General features: G+C 36.5%; 1 protein-coding gene across 5 annotated transcripts in view; it reads left to right on the top strand.

Moving 5' to 3' along the window:
* Positions 1 to 13,599, top strand: part of TBC1D5 (TBC1 domain family member 5) — a 308,217-nt gene that overhangs the window by 218,835 nt on the left and 75,783 nt on the right. For all 5 annotated transcript variants that reach the window (XM_030445412.1, XM_030445410.1, XM_030445409.1 and 2 more), the window contains one exon: positions 8,305 to 8,447. In XM_030445412.1, coding sequence (XP_030301272.1) covers positions 8,305 to 8,447 — 143 coding nt within the window. The remainder of the gene's footprint in view (positions 1 to 8,304; positions 8,448 to 13,599) is intronic.

Genomic DNA, 13,599 nt, shown 5'->3' with positions numbered 1-13,599 from the left:
TTAAATTAAGGGTGTGCGTGTGTATCAGAGATAAAGTCCCATACTCTTTGCACTTAAGGGTGTTAAGCATTGACTCCAAAAGATTTTTTCCAATACAGTGTAGCAGCCCCCTCTGGTTCTGCTGGTTTCTCGCCATAACTGTATCACACTGAACCTTCTTTTTTAAATCTGGATGTTACCTAAGCTTTTTAAATTTAGCTGTTTTGCAGAAATACAGCAGTATTTTTCAGGACCAAGTACATAGAGTCACAGAATGCGTTGGGTAGAAAGGGACAATAAAGATCATCCAGTTCCAACCCTCCTGCCTGGGCAGGGACACCTCCCAGTAGAGCAGGTTGCTTAAAGCTCCATCCAACCTGGCCTTGAACACTTCCAGGGTGAGGGCATCCTCAGCTTCCCTGGGCAACCTGTTCCAATGTCTCACCACCCTCACACTGAAGAATTTCTTCCTAATATCTAATCTAAGTCTACACTCTTTCAGATTGAAAACACTACCCCTTTCCTGTCACTACACACCTTTGCAATAAGTCCCTCCCTGGCTTTCCTGTAGACTCCATTCAGGTACCAGAAGGTTGCTGTAAGGTCTCCCTGGAGCTGTCTCTCCTCTAGGCAGAACAGCCATCCAGATTAAGAGCTTGTTTCAACCACTCATGTTATTGGAGTTTCGCATTAAGAAGATCCATCAAATAAATTGCAAAATCTGACCAGTAACCACAGATTATACAGGTTTATGAGTTTAATTAGTCTGAATTCCTGCCTTTATAGGACTTTATCAAATTATCTCTGAATCAGATCCAATCTAAATTATACCTATGCAGAATTTTTTAATAACATCTGGTCAGAATTTAAAAATTCCAGCATGGAAAAGCACATCTTTAGACAATTTTCTCCAGTGGTCTGCTTGTGATTCCAGGGATTTTTGTTTTACTTTTGTTTATGAGGTTATTGTGCCCTGCACAGGGGAGGGAAGAGCTGCTTGTGGTTATCTTTTTGTGTATATTTTCTGTGGCTTTTTGTTGGTATGAATTTGTGTATCATTTTTCTTCGCCTTGGTGAAGCCATGCTCATGATTTTCTTGTCTTTCATGTGCCCAGAAGTGGTTTCCAGGATTAGCTACTTCATCATCTTCCTAGGGTCAAATTGAGGTTAACTGGCCACCATTTTATCCTTCTTGAGGACAGGAGTAACATTTGTTTTCCTCCAGTCTTCGAACAGTCTCCCAGTTGCCATGATCAAAGCTTTTTGACAGTGGCTTCCCAGGGACATCTGCCAGCTCCTTCAGCACTTTTGGTTGCATCTCCTCAGGGCCCATGTATGTCCAGCTTCCTGAAGTATTCCCTGACCTGATCCTCTTCCACCAAGGGTACATCTTTTTCCTTTCTCCAGCCTTTTTCCTATCTCTGGGACTTGGGATTTCTGAGAGCCAGTCTTGCTAGTAAAGAATGAGGTAAAAGAGGCAGTCAGGATCAAGCACATGAAGGAAAATTCCCTTTTCCTTTTATCCTTTCCTTTCCTTCCTACTTCTGCACCCAGCAGTAGTTGCTGGTACTGCCCAAAGAGTTGGCTGTAGTTGAGGGGACAGCAGCAGCCATGGAAAGTCTGAAGCCACGGGTAGCACTGATGCCAAAACAAATAAGTAAAGTTAGTTAGGGGCTGGAATAGAAACCTACCCACAGCAGGCCAACAGGTTCAATAGTTTTATTGTAGTATATTCCCAAGAATATTACACATTACTGCTATGAAGATGCAGTGCCACCTTTTTCGTTGAGTACATTCCTGCAAATGAGTAGGTTACAATTGGTCTGGCTTAAGATAGAGTGTGGTGCTTTTGGCAAGACAGGTAAATCACAGTAAGGAAAGAGCAATAATTATTAGGAATTCTTATTTTTAGAAAGAAAAACCTTCTTTAATAAGGAAATGCATCGAGCCTGCCACAAATTGGTTTTTTCTTAAATGCAAATCTTAAAGAAACCAAATGGGAAAGGAAATAATCCCAATAACAATTAAAGGCTCGTGTCACATAATTTATTTGTAAAAATAAAATTAAAGGTATTTATTTTAAAGATTTATGCTAGTTTGTGTATGATAAAATAATTAAGATAATATAATTCGGGACATGTAGAGCAGCAGGAATTTTCAACAGGACAGATCAAAACCATTTTCCCTAGTGGAAAGAAAACAACAGTGTTTATTATGTACCAGGTTCTTGTTCATCACTTAGCCTAAAATTGAGTAGATTTATGAAGAATATAAAGTGAAGTGTTCATTTTCATTATTATTTAATTTTGAGTCTTTATTTTCTGACTGAAAAAAGCTACAGTATAGTTAGTAACTATATTATCCATATTGTAAATTTGTAGTTTCATTTTTATTTGCATAGTTTTCAAACACTGATTTTTATCTTTGCATATAACTACTCCTTACAGCCCCTACTCTTTTAGCCATAGAACATAAAACCTCTGGACCTTATTGTGGTTTTAAAAGTTGAGGTTTTTCAATACAATTATGCAAAACTTAAAAAAATTGTGAGTAGCACCACAAACCAAACAAAATTTGAACCAGAAAAAAAGCCCTACAGTGTAGCCATCCAACAGTAGTAGCCCTGATTTGTGTATTTCATGCAGTGAGCCACCAAATTTTCATGCAGCCAGAACAGGAGAAACTGGATAAAATTAATACCCCACATGGAAGTTCAGGACAGGACAGTCCCACCTAAATCATGGTGTCACCAAAGTGTGGATCTCATTTTCTGGCAGAACAGCGGTCCACATAGAAACCTGAAATTACTTAAATAAATAAGGTACATGGACACAGAATAAAAGTGTATTTTGTGTGCTTAATGTTACCTTTTTATCTAAGGGGAAGGCAAATGACTTGCTAATGCTGGCACATGTTTTTTCCCTCACACAGTTTTCAACATACACTGCTGGAGACAATGTGGACCCATATTATTTAAATGTCTTAAAGTCTAAGGAAAATCTGATCATCTTGTCCACGTTTGACAAAGGCCACATAATTTTATCTAATAAATCCAGAATTAACATTTGAATTTATGGTTGCAGTAAACACATCTTGTAGCAAGATGTCTGTTTTCATTCCCTTCACAAGTTAAGTAGATTAAGGCTAAAAATGCAACATATGCTGTAACAATATCTCACTGTACATCCTTTATGGGTGATGTGCATGTGAGAGTATGCTGTGTGTAAAATTCTCAGTGTTTAGATAGAACACAGAAATTTCTGTAAATCCCTCAAAGTCTGGTGAGCTTCCCACATAGCTTCTTATTCCAGTTTTTTTACTTCGCTGGGATTTCGCATGCTTTTTTTTTCTGTTCTGGCAAAATACTGATTTTTAATAAGGTTTTATTTATTTTAGAAATGTCACTTTGTTAATTGTTACACTTGGCTTTTTGTCTTCGCATCTGTGGTGATTAAAAGTTTCTTGTGCACCATGAGTTGTCCTGCCCTTCCACAAGACCTTTGGCAGAGAGTAGCTGAAAGAACAAGTTGTGATGATGCGTGTTTCCTTCACTGTCATCTATTGTTTGAAGGTTTTATTAATCTCTTTAGGACATTCCGTACAGAATCCCTGAACTGTATAAAGCCATGGGAGTCTTAATAAAAATAAGATTTATTGAGAAAGGAAACAGAACATTGGAGACATGGACTGTGTAACAAGACTAAGCTGAAATGTTGCTAAAGCTTGTCTGGATTGTTCTCCTTCATGTCATTAAATGAAAGTAAACTCTCTTACACCCCTATCATGTCATCCTCCGATCGACCTTGTCTGTCTACCCTCTGACTGTGTCTGGCAACTACCAGGCATGCTCATAAATATCTTCTTTGAAGGGTGCTTTTGCATTCTGTTGGCAGCTATCTTTGCCCTTCTCATCATGGGACTGTTGATGAACCCAGTGTTAGCCCTGCCTGCTGCTGGGTACCTCTGCAGAACGAAGCCAGGGAGATTTGCAGCCACCATCACCTGCAGCCCACCTGCTGTGTCTGTGGGCAGGAACACAGACATCCGACACCATGGCACAGGAGTCGAGTCAGTCCAGAGTAGTGCTCACTGCCTGGCACTGAACTATTTAATTCTTTATCTTCCATATAGCTTAAAGTTCTTTTTGAAGTGTTATACAAATGTAGCTCCTCATCCTTTTTCCATATCTTATTTTTGGACAAGCAAAACACAGCTCGAGTCTGTCTTCCCTTTCTCCTAAATTATTGACCGTGACTTTACATAGTAAATTGCACTGGCTACAAATGTTTGCTTGAACATAATTCATGACAGAGTTTAAAGAGACAGAGCTTATATATAATTTTCTCAGTCAGTAAACAACTGATGTTAATTTTGGCATTTCTCAGCTCCCAAGTGCTTAGTTTTGATAAGATGGTGTTCTTTTCAATAGTTACAGTCCATTTAAATAATTTTCTCCTTTTTTAAAAAAGCAGCAAAACTGAAAATTAAAACTGAAAATTAAAAGATATCCTGCAAAATCCTACTGACCCTCCCTTTCATTGGAAGAATTTTACTAGGGAGTCTTGCAAGCACTGGAAACCAGATGAACAGCACCCTTGGCTGGCACCCTGGACATTGCAGGTGGAGGGGCTTTCCATTTTTGCCATTTCCCAAATGCAGGAAGGAGGTTGCAGCTGGGATGAGGGATGCACCAATGGGTTGCTCTCAAGAGCTAGGAAGAGATGGGTCATGCTCTGTGGAAATCTACCCTCAGCTGTGTTTAGGTCAAGCAAGGAATTATCAAATTCAGGCGCTTTTTTGTTATTGTTGTTGTTCTTGTCTGTTCATTTTTTAAATATGCACAGCAAAAAGGAAATACAAGAGACCTTGTGTTTCATTCTAGACCTGCTTGGGGAAAAAAATGTTAAGCATTTGCAGAATTTTTTTTACCTTGTTATAGTTTTTGACCTGATCAAAAAATAAAAATTCACCATTGAGCAGATGCTTGGAGTGGAAACTGAACTGAAGATAGATTTTAGCAGAAGCATAAATGGCTGAAACCAGGCTCTTACAGTAGAATTTTTAGGCAATGTGCTGACAAGATGTAGGTTCTATATTTAGTCACTTAGAAGTAGCTTCAGAGTCAGGTTTTCCCTTTCCTGGCATTATGGTTTTTCATACTCTTTCTGATTTCATTGTGTTGCTTTGCCCTCATAAATACTCCTAAATTGTTTGTATTGCCTCATCTATAACTATTTCTTAGGCTTATTTTATTTTTTTAAGGAACTCTTTGCCTTCCAAGGAGACAGGGAAGATAACCTGCCAAGTATATGTAACATAACATAAGTTAATTTTCTTGCTTCTTGGAGAATTGTCCTGTAAATAGCAGTCAAAGTGGTTTGTGGTTTTAGTTAAAACTGGTAAGGCTGGATCATTGCCTTATTTAATGGCTTTACAAGAGCACAGTTTTCTCCTGCTTTCTCTGTACTGCAAGGTCATTAATGAATCATTAGCTATTACTAGTAATTACTGATCTCTTGAGAATATTGGTTTAATTATATAGGAATCATAAGTGGAGGATACAGCTACATATTCTACAATGTAGGTAGTTGTACCTTGGTGTATTATGGCTTTAAAGAACCTGTTTTTTTTTTTTGTGGTTCTTACTTGCCTGGTAATTATAAAAGTCTGCCTGGTAAAATACAGATTATTATATTACTGCATGTGATAAAAGGTATACTATTGTGAGCCTCACTGTTTGCAGGTGTAACAGATGTAAGGTAAGATTAACAGGGCGGAACAATAATCAAACCACAGACAACCATCTAAAAAAAAAAAAAGTTTATTATGTCCAGTGCAATTATTAAATGTTTCTGAAATTCTCTGCAAATACTTGTAAAAGCAATAAAAAACATGTTCATTTGAAGGACAGCTTTTCAGCATGGACATTTACTTAAAGGAATTAAGATCCCTTTTTATGAATATAAAAGCTGAGTCAAGTCCTGCCATATGCCAGCACGGTTCATAGGCAATAGGGTCCTTGATTTAGAGATGTGATGAGATACATGCTGCTGAAAAACATAAGTTAGCATGCATGTATTTACAACAGTGTAAGTCACTTACTCCCTTTAAGACAGGAAGGTTCAAATAATTAATGGCAATATTATGATTGCAAAAGAACGTCCAGTTGCTCGTCAGCAGTCTGCATCTGTGAAACGTGATACCTCAGGGGACTGAGAATTAATTTTCCCAGGAGAAAATATAAAAGCAGTCGAAAAAAGGAATGACTTCTGCTTGAGCAGAATAAACCTGCATCTACAAACGATTAACACTGCATAATGAAGTAGTAAAGAAGCAAAAGAGATTTCTAATAAAAGACTAATAACAAATCCCATTACACCATGGTGTATTTTTTTCCCTTGAAGTGTATTAGGCTTTTAGCAAGGCTTCTGACTGGGGTTTGGGTAGTTGCAAGCAAAGTCAGCTGAAATGCTTCGAGCTTAGCGAAAATCTCTTGCCTAACAGTTTGTGTAACTCGAAAGTTGGGGTTTTACAGGTGGAAGAGGTTGTTAATGCAAGTAATAGGCTTCCCACAGAGTTTGGGTAATGTTTGTGTCACCGTAAGATAATAGACTCCTGTAGGCTTGGCAGTGGAGGGTAATGTGCCACTAGATGGTAAAATCTCTTAAATAGAACAGACATGGTATTAAATGCACTATTTGAGCCTTGAGCCTTGCTTTTGTGTTAACTGTTCTTCTGACTTCTCTTTCCGAGGCCTGAAAATAAACCCTCATAGAAAAGGGGTTTTGTCAGAGAGGGAAATAAAGAGTTTGCCATAGTTAATGTTGTGACTTTTGTAATTTCTATGCTGACATGAAAGTTACAACATCTCATAATATCAATGTTTTATATAAGGATGAGATTATGCTCTCTTTTAAAATCATGGAGTCTCACATTTAAAAGGGAACATGTCTTGCAAGGGAAAAAATTCTGTGCAGTGGGCATACGGTTCTAGTGGCAAGGGGAATAAAAGTTTAAGTAGACAAAACCTTGCCTCACAAAACAGTCCCTTTGACTTTCTTTTATAAGAGAGTTTTTTTGTACAGGTTGTTGCTATTTTAAAAGCTTGTACTTGACTGACGTGTTGGAATTCACTTGTCTATAAATGAACTTTTATTACTGGAATCAGGAAAAAAACCCAGATGCCGTAAGCCAAAAGTAGGTTCTGGGACAAAAGTGGTTAAACATGGATTCTTACAAGTGAAACTAATCTTGATGAAATTTCTAGTTGCCTTTTTAGAAATTTTTGTGAGTTTTAAAGAATGACTTAATTTGCTTAGCAGAAATTTGCAATCAATCTTTTCTTGCCACTGAATAAACAGATTCCACATGCACAGTAATTTGCATATCCCAGCTAAAAATGTAATTCATTATTTTTAAGTCCATTTTGTAATAACTATTTCAGGATTAATGTTACTAACTATTCTTCAGCTCTTTGAAATGTAACCTTGGATAATCCTACCTAAAAAAAGGTACAAAGCTAACTAATCTGTTCAGGAATAGGAAAGAGAAATGCCTTTCCTGAGGTCAGCAAGTCAGTCAATGTAAAGGCAAGTACTGGAAATAAGAAACCTTGAGAAGTAATATTTTTTTCTACTGCATCTCAAGCTTCCAGTCTTAGGCAAATATTGCATTTAATAAGACAAATTTTCACATTTTGCTAAGTATGAAAAAAGCACAGATAATAAGAGGAATTAATGGTATAGTCTACATGCAGATTATCACTAAATCTAGTAAAGCTTTAAATGAGGTTTAATCAAAATAGCATCATATATAGAGCTGAAAACACTGTCATCTAGAACAGGTAGGAAGCCTCTTCAAGGTGAAGTGTGACCCAGTCCATTTTAACTGCTTTTTAGCATCTCCCTCTGAACTGACTCTCTCCTGACTGGGCTTTTCAGGGCTTTCACTGGCTTCTTCCTCCTCTTTTTTTGCTGTTCCAGGCTATTCTTGCATAACGTTTTATCCCTTTCCTCTTAGACCACTATCACATTAAATGCTCAAAAAAATGGTCAATAGGATTGATATGTTTTGACCTCTGAGGTTCACCCACGTAATAATAATAATCAGTTAAGCTTCTACAGTCTGTAACGTATCACTTCTTTAATGTAGATGGGGTAATGTTTCCACAAATACAATTAGTTAAGTGATTATCAGAGACCTTCATGCTGTGGAAAGTTTTCCGGTAAAATGTTTTGGATTATTGTTGATCCTGGAAAACATCCTGACTTTATTGTACTTGGAGAAACAGAGAAATACAAATCCCATCTTTTCCTTTTTTTTCAGGCGATGGGTGAGGCTCCTGTTCGGACGTGAATTTCCCCTTCAGGACCTCCTGGTTGTCTGGGATGCTCTATTTGCTGACAGTATCACCCTGAATCTAGTTGACTACATTTTTGTAGCCATGTTGTTATATATTAGAGATGCCTGTAAGTATCAACTATCTCACTATCTTTTAAAGAGAACGCAAACCTGTTTTTCAAAGAAAAAGAGGGTTTAAATGCCAAATTTCATTGTGACTTTTTTAACATATTGCAAATTGTTTCAAATGCTAGGAGAGGAGCCGTTTGTTATCGGCTGCAGTCTGCTGTATTTATGAAAGAAATTGTATCTTTGGAGTTAAATGCAGGTTTGTTTTCTGAGTACTTCTGTGGTTTTACATATAGCTGCAGAATTTATGTGCAGTCGGTGGTACAGGTATGTACAGAGCTCCACCTTCTGACCAAGCCCCCGAACTGAGTAAAGCCTCCCTTTGACACTGGAAATATTTTCATGCTGTTCTGCTATGAGAAATGTGACTCACAGTTTTTGAAGATTTATCTTGAAGGTAATGTAAATGCCAAGTGGGGTAACAATTAGAAATATAGACTTACTCCGTGCAAGAGTGGCACCTTGAAAAACCTGTATGTTTTATTTTATTTTAGTATGCCCAAACTATGTGCATAGGCAAATTCTTACAGGTTAGTGATGACAAATAAATACATTAGGTTGGGACAGCAAGAAAGCACAAAAATGTTGCTAGCTTATATAATTGTGAATGAGATGAGGAAGGTATGTAATGATTAATTAATAGGCATTTATTTCTGTCTCATCATATTTGGCAGAAAATTCTATATATAACTTTGCCACAACAAAGTATGCATTTTGCAGTAAGATGCACGTCTGTCATTAATGTATGAAGTCTGTAGCATGCTGTTCAGAGTTAATTATATACAATTTGTAAGCTTTAGGTTATAACAAGGTTACATATTTGACACAGTTTTGTATTCTAGGACACATAAAGTTTTCAACATCTGTGGTTCCTATTTTAGGGCCCAATCTTGAAAATATAAAGTGCATGTCCTTTACACATACTGTCGTTCCACTGCCTGCCTTCAAGTGTTTTTTTAATTACTTTTTAATAAACGTAGCATATAGAGCTACCTTACATTCCTCTCAAATAAGTGGGCATTTAATTGAGTTTAGAGGTTTCAAAATTAATGCTGCTGTTTCAGGATGATCTGAATCCAGGTCAATATGTTCTGCAGTCTAAATCTGGCTTATTTATATGCAGTAAACTAAAATAAGCTTAGATTTTTCCATGTATTTATGTAGTGCGGATGCATGTAAAAATGTTTAACCTCAATATTCTATTTCATGTCATAATTTTCCTGTAAAAAAAACTTTAGAACTGTATTTGTAAGTGCCCTGTCTTTCCTAAGGGAAGGAAGGTTGTCCTGGGTTTGTTTTCTTTTGCTTTGTGGTGCTCATTTTGCAGGTGTCCGTATTGAGGTAACTAAATATGTGAGCTAAAAAGCAGTTCAAGTCATTTGTATGAAAGCAGTTTCCATTTTTTCTGTGAAATCCCTAGGCTTCATAAATAAAGTACTGAATAGCTTTAAAGTGTAATACATTTGCTCCAAATAAGTTGCAGTCATCAGGACAGCATAAATGTACTGTTTCTGTAATAAGTAACTTTTTGTTCCATAGTTGGACCTATTTACTCTAAGCATATTAGGATGGTGAAGCAAAATACCTAGTCATAAATACTGTAAAGTTTAATATATTTTCAAAATCAAGCTTAAACTATAGCAAATTCCATAGGTCTATATTTGATTTTTAAAAATAAGTTTTTCTTTTATATCTACATAGACAATTTTTCCATTTGTATTAAATATTTTTTTATATTCAGTAACATTTGACTTTTAAATTGAGTTCAGAGTTGTGTTGTAATATTTTTTAAAAACATTTTCAAATAAAGTAAGTTTCTAAAAGCTTCTCTTCATTCAGGGAAAGGAAATCAAAACACTTGATGATGTTAATCATCTATAAATAAGACATCTGTAAATTTGCAGTTTTGAAACAATAGGAATGGTAATAGAGCTCCTAAGATATTACGTTATAAAAACGTCAAACATAAGCAATGATAATAATACAATCCTGAAAGCATTCAAAAGTTTAAAAATTATGCATATTCTTGTATACCAACACATTTGGGGATGGGGAGAAGTTGCTGGTTTGGAAATTGATGGAGTTTTTTTCTGTGCTTTATTACAATGTTCTCAAGGACATGATTTTAAGAAAGTATTATTTCTGCTTTATTTTTCATTTTACTTTTATTTTAGTTTTGAAATCCTCAGTTACTCAAACAATGTGGAAGGGAGCATTTAGATTATTATATTATTGTTTATACATTTTAGAGGTTACAGCTCCATAACCATGCACACAACCATTCTGTAAACTTCTCTGTTCAATTTTACATCAGTAATCAAGAAGAGCTTTATCCATGGAGACATAATCCTCACATGCCAAGTATAGGGCTGTATATCAAATATTTCTTAGTCTTAAAAAATAATTTTCTGCACTTCATTGTGCTGCAATCAGAATGATGGGTAGAGTGCAAAGGAAAAATGTATGTGTGTGTATATATATATATATATTGTATACATCCATAAAATAAGGCTAAAAATTAACAAACCTGTCTGTATTTTACTTCATAAATTAACATCTTTATTGCACCAGCAGCTTATTTCAACTGATCAGTATTAAGATAGGCATATTTTTATCATGTTCCTGCTTGAAGATTAGCTATGGTCATTATTGCTCTTATCGAAAAGCTCTCTGAACGTTTTGAGGGAAATAAAAGAGCCACAGCCTGTTCTTAGAGAAGCTGATGTTATTTTTGTTGTTGTGCAAGATGCTCATATTAATTATGTTTAACTCAATTTCAGGCCTACTAAAGAGAGCATAGCCATGTGTAAAGCAGCAGGGGAAAGTAGTCCCACTTTCTCAAGTTAGGAAATCATCTGGATACAGGATTGGTGGCATCAAACATTAACCCTTAAGAAATTCCTTGTGGCAGAAAATTAGGACTAGGTCGAGGACAGCTACAATTTACATGTTTTTTCATGGCTCTGATTGCTGCTTGCGTCCAGGAATGGTTATTGAACCAGCAAAGAAAAATCAGTTTCATCTAAAGCAGAAGGGAGAAAGCAATGTAATGTTCCTCTGGGCATTTATTAATTAACAAATATTAATCAAAGGGCAGTTAAGATTGCTTTCTCTATTTAGAGGAGTTTCTCAGCTCCAGTTGATAGAAATACCAACAGTATTCTTCTTTGGAGAAGGGAGAATTTGTTATTCAAAATAAAAGTTGAGTCCAGGTGTAACTCTTGCCAAGACAGACAGTGAAGGAAAAACATCAAGCTGATCAGAAGTCAGCTGACCGCTGTGGAAGATGGAACTTCTTCACCATCCAGCTACTACTGAGATTGGAGAAATTTGTTGATCTTAGAAATTTTTTTAATTCCAAAATTCATATTCAGAAAAGAGGGTTTTGTTTTTACTGCTACTTTCTTTATAGTTTTTAAGATAACTGCCACTCTGTATTATAAAATAATACATTTTGTCCTTTAGAGACATGAACCATAGACTGGTTTGGGTTGGAAAGGGACCTTCAAGAATCATCTAGTCTAGCACCCCTGCCCGGGTGGAGGAAACATCTCTCACTAGACCAGGTTGCTCACAGTCCCATCCAGCCTGGCCTTGAACACTTCCAGGTTGAGTCACGGACAGATACTCTGGGCAACCTGTTCCAGTGTCTCAACACACTCACAGTAAAGAATTTCTTCTATATGTCCAATCTAAACCTATCCTCTTCCATTGTCAAACTATTGCCCCCTTTCTTGTCACTACAGGTCCTGTTGACAAGTCTCTCTTCATCTTTCTCACAGGCCCCTTTAGGTATTGAAAGGCCACAATAAGATCTCCCTGGAGCATTGTCTTCTCCAAGCTGAACAACACTAAGTCTCTCAGACTTTCCTCATAGGAGAGTTACTCCATATCTCTGATGATTTTTGTGGCACTCCTCTGGATCCGCTAAAGCAGAATCAAGCCAAAGTCTGGCTTGTACTGGAGAGAGAACTGAGGGCTGGACACAGTGCTCCAGGTAGGGTGTCACCAGACACCCTCACAGAGTAGAGGAGGAGAATCACCTCCCTCCATCGTCTGGCCAAGCTGCTTTTTGGACAGCCCAGGATACAGTTGGTTTTCTGGGCTGAAACCTCACATTGCCAGGTTGCATCCAAGAAAACTCACTTTGAAAGAAGGTCCTAAAAGGTGTTTCAGCAAAGTAATCCCTTTAACCCAACATTCCCTAGCAAATAGAGTACTGGCAATGATAGTGTCTTCTGTAAAGATTTCTACATGAAAAAGTGACAGCTAAGTAGGTGGGGAAAACCCTAAAGATAAAATAAATTTAGAAGTTCTGCATCAGTGTTGGCATTTTTTTTAACTTTCTTTAGATGGTAAAGTTTCATATTAAAATTTTATTTTGGGGGATCATAGTGGGTAGAGGTCATTGTCTAACAATTTGATGTGGTTTTTGTTTTGTTTTTTCTCTTATTCAACTGTTTCACTAATATGCATTTCAAGAAATGATTAATTACATTAAATGTCTTGTGGTTGAAAATACAGGTTTTTTGTCATGGGTCAAGTCTTGCACCATGAAAATAAATGAGCCTTTTTAATATCTAGTTTTCTCTATATCTGTGTTACAGCGAAGAACTTTTTAGGAAAAATAAAGAAAGAATCATTTTAATCCATGTCACATTGCAGAATAGAGCTCATACTGATCTGTTGAAAAGAGAAATGCATTGATCTTACCATTTATCATTTATAAAAGTATTTAAAATTTACTACCCATTTTCAGTATTTTTATTTGCTTTAGTAAAAAGGCATCATGATCATTACTTCAGTAAAGTATCTTAAATTTGATTTACATATGAGAGTTTGATTGGGTATGTACTATGTGGTACTCATATTATACTCCTCTGAAAGAACTCCGATGGAGACCATTGTGTTGTGTTCATTATGCCAGCTTTGTGACTTCAAGAAGAAAAAACAGGTACCTGAATATGAACAAGAAAAACAAAGGATAGGAAAAAGAACAGGCAGAGCAGATAAAGAGTGAGTAGGATAAGTGAGTGCTTTACAAATGAAAGCAGATGTATGAAATTACAAGCTGTCGGATCAGCAACGGAAATGAAGATGATAAAGTGGTTCCCTACACAGATTATAATTATTCATTTTGCCCAGTCCTGC

The sequence above is a fragment of the Calypte anna genome, chromosome 2, assembly GCF_003957555.1.
Source record: "Calypte anna isolate BGI_N300 chromosome 2, bCalAnn1_v1.p, whole genome shotgun sequence".
In the NCBI taxonomy this organism is placed as follows: Eukaryota; Metazoa; Chordata; class Aves; order Apodiformes; family Trochilidae; genus Calypte; species Calypte anna.
This window is presented reverse-complemented; position numbering and strand designations above follow the sequence as displayed.